Below are 2,455 nucleotides of genomic sequence, written 5' to 3'. Positions count from 1 at the left end.
CTATAGTAGCCAGCTAAACCCAAGAAACTTGGTACCTCATTTACTGTTTTAGGTTGTGACCAGCTTCTTATTGCTTCGACCTTTGAGGGATCTACCACTATTCCTTCTTCAGATATGACATGACTAAGGAAAGCAACTTGACTTAACCAAAACTCACATTTTGAAAACTTAGCATATAACTGGTGCTTCCGCAAGGTTTCCAAGACAATCCACAAATGTTGCTCATGCTCCTTTCTACTAGTAGAATAAATTAAGATGTCATAAATAAACACAATCACAAATTGATCCAAATATGGTTTGAACACCCAGTTCATTAAATCCATAAAGGCTGCAGAGGCATTAGTCAATCCAAAAGGCATCACGAGGTACTCATAGTGTCCATATCGGGATCTAAACGTAGTCTTTGGAATATCCTCCTTCTTAATCCTCAACTAATAATAACCTGACCTCAAATCAATTTTGGAAAATATCTTAGCACCCTGTAAATGATCAAATAATTCATCAATCCTAGGGAGAGGATACTTATTTTTAATAGTCACTTTGTTTAGCTGCTTATAGTCAATACACATCCTTAGACTTCCGTCTTTCTTTTTAACAAACAACACAGGTGCTCCACAAGGTGAGGTACTGGGTTGAATAAATCCTTTATCCAAAAGGTCCTGCAATTGACTTCTAAGCTCTTTTAATTCTGCCGGAGCCATTCTATACGGAGATATGGATATGGGATTCGTTCCTAGTACAACCTCTATAGAAAATTCAATCTCCTTTTGACTGGGTAACCTAGGTAAATCTTCGGGAAACACATCAGAAAATTCATTAACTATTGGTGTCTCCTCAAGTTCCATTTTCTTATTTTCTACTTGCACCCCTGCTAAGTACCCATAAGCCGGAAAGTTGCAACCTTTGGAAATTCCTGAGTGGAAGTGGGAGCATATTACTATGGACTTCGTAACAGGATTACCTAAAGGACCCTCGGGGAATGACGCGATTTGGGTGATTTTGGACAGATTGACAAAGTCTGCTCACTTTTGTCAATGAAGACAGGACAACCGGTTAGCAAACTAGCTCAACTATACATAAAGGAAATTGTCAAATTACATGGAGTACCAGTTAGCATTGTCTCTGACAGAGATCCAAGATTTACCTCTCGATTTTGGAGAAGCTTGCAAGAGCGACTGGGAACACGCTGGCAGATGAGTACTGCATACCATCCACAAACAGATGGCCAGTCGGAACGAACCATCCAAACCTTGGAAGACATGCTGAGAGCGTGTGTAATTGACTTTTCAAAGGGATGGGAAGAACACTCGTCTTTAATTGATTTCGCATATAATAATAGTTTCCATAACAATATCGGAATAGCCCCCTACGAAGCTCTCTACGGTCGAAAATGTAGAACTCCTCTATGCTGGACGGAAGTAGGAGAAGGACAAATAACAGGACCTGAAATTGTGCAACGGACAAATGAGAAAATCAAGATAATCTGAGAACAGATTAGAATGGCTCAAAGTAGACAAAAGTCTTATGCGGACCATCGGAGAAGGGACTTGGAGTTTCAACCAGGCGATAAAGTATATTTGAAGGTCATACCTTCTCAAGTAATATCCCAAGGAAAGAGGAAAGGGAAGTTGAGCCCTAGATACATTGGACCATATGAGATCTTGGAGCGAGTCGGGGTAGTAGCTTACTGTCTGGCATTACCTCCGACAATGTCCAACATACATAATGTTTTCCTTGTCTCTCGACTTTGGAAGCACGAGCCTGACCCTACTCAGAAGATTCCTGTCAAGGTTATCGAGCTACAAGAAGATTTAACCTATCCTGAAGAACCAGTCGAAATTTTGGATACAAAGGAACAAGTGCTAAGGAATAAGATAATACCACTAGTGAAAGTCCTATGGAGACATCACAACATTGAGGAAGCTACTTAGGAAATGGAGAAAGAGATTTGGCAAAATTATCCAAACCTATTTGACTTTATGGAGACTTAAGGAAATTTCGGGGAGGAAATTTATTTTAAGGAGGGGAGGATGTAATACCCCAAAATTTAAATGTAAAGGATGGATGATGTAATAAAGTGTGTTTTAATCGAAGTTTTGGATTTAAGTGCAAATGGAAATGATTTTAAGGACCTAAATGCAAATAAGAAAGGATAACTTCTCCAACAATAAGAATAATTGTAATTATGAATGCTTATTTAAGAAGCTTGGAGTTGGAGAAATTGGATTGGAAGGTTAACTTAAAAGTCTTAGAGTTTTGATGATAACAATAATTACTTACACCTTAAAGTCAAAGTAAATAAACTTGCAAGAATTCCATGTTAGTGTAGGTGCTCTAGACCCAATCAGATTGGGCATGTTGTACATTGACAATTGTAATCATGTTTATTATTTGAATAAGGAGTTGTTCAAATTTACAAGAAGTCATTCTATTAGTGTATAAACTTGCAAGAATT

General features: G+C 38.2%; 1 protein-coding gene across 1 annotated transcript; it reads left to right on the top strand.

Annotated features, from left to right (window-relative positions):
- Positions 1 to 1,499: 1,499 nt before the first annotated feature.
- Positions 1,500 to 1,931, top strand: LOC127812701 (uncharacterized). Its single transcript, XM_052353220.1, has one exon. The coding sequence runs from the start codon at positions 1,500 to 1,502 to the stop codon at positions 1,929 to 1,931; it is 432 nt and encodes a 143-aa protein (XP_052209180.1).
- The last annotated feature ends 524 nt before the right edge of the window (positions 1,932 to 2,455 follow it).

Source organism: Diospyros lotus, chromosome 11, assembly GCF_014633365.1.
Source record: "Diospyros lotus cultivar Yz01 chromosome 11, ASM1463336v1, whole genome shotgun sequence".
In the NCBI taxonomy this organism is placed as follows: domain Eukaryota; kingdom Viridiplantae; phylum Streptophyta; class Magnoliopsida; order Ericales; family Ebenaceae; genus Diospyros; species Diospyros lotus.
This window is presented reverse-complemented; position numbering and strand designations above follow the sequence as displayed.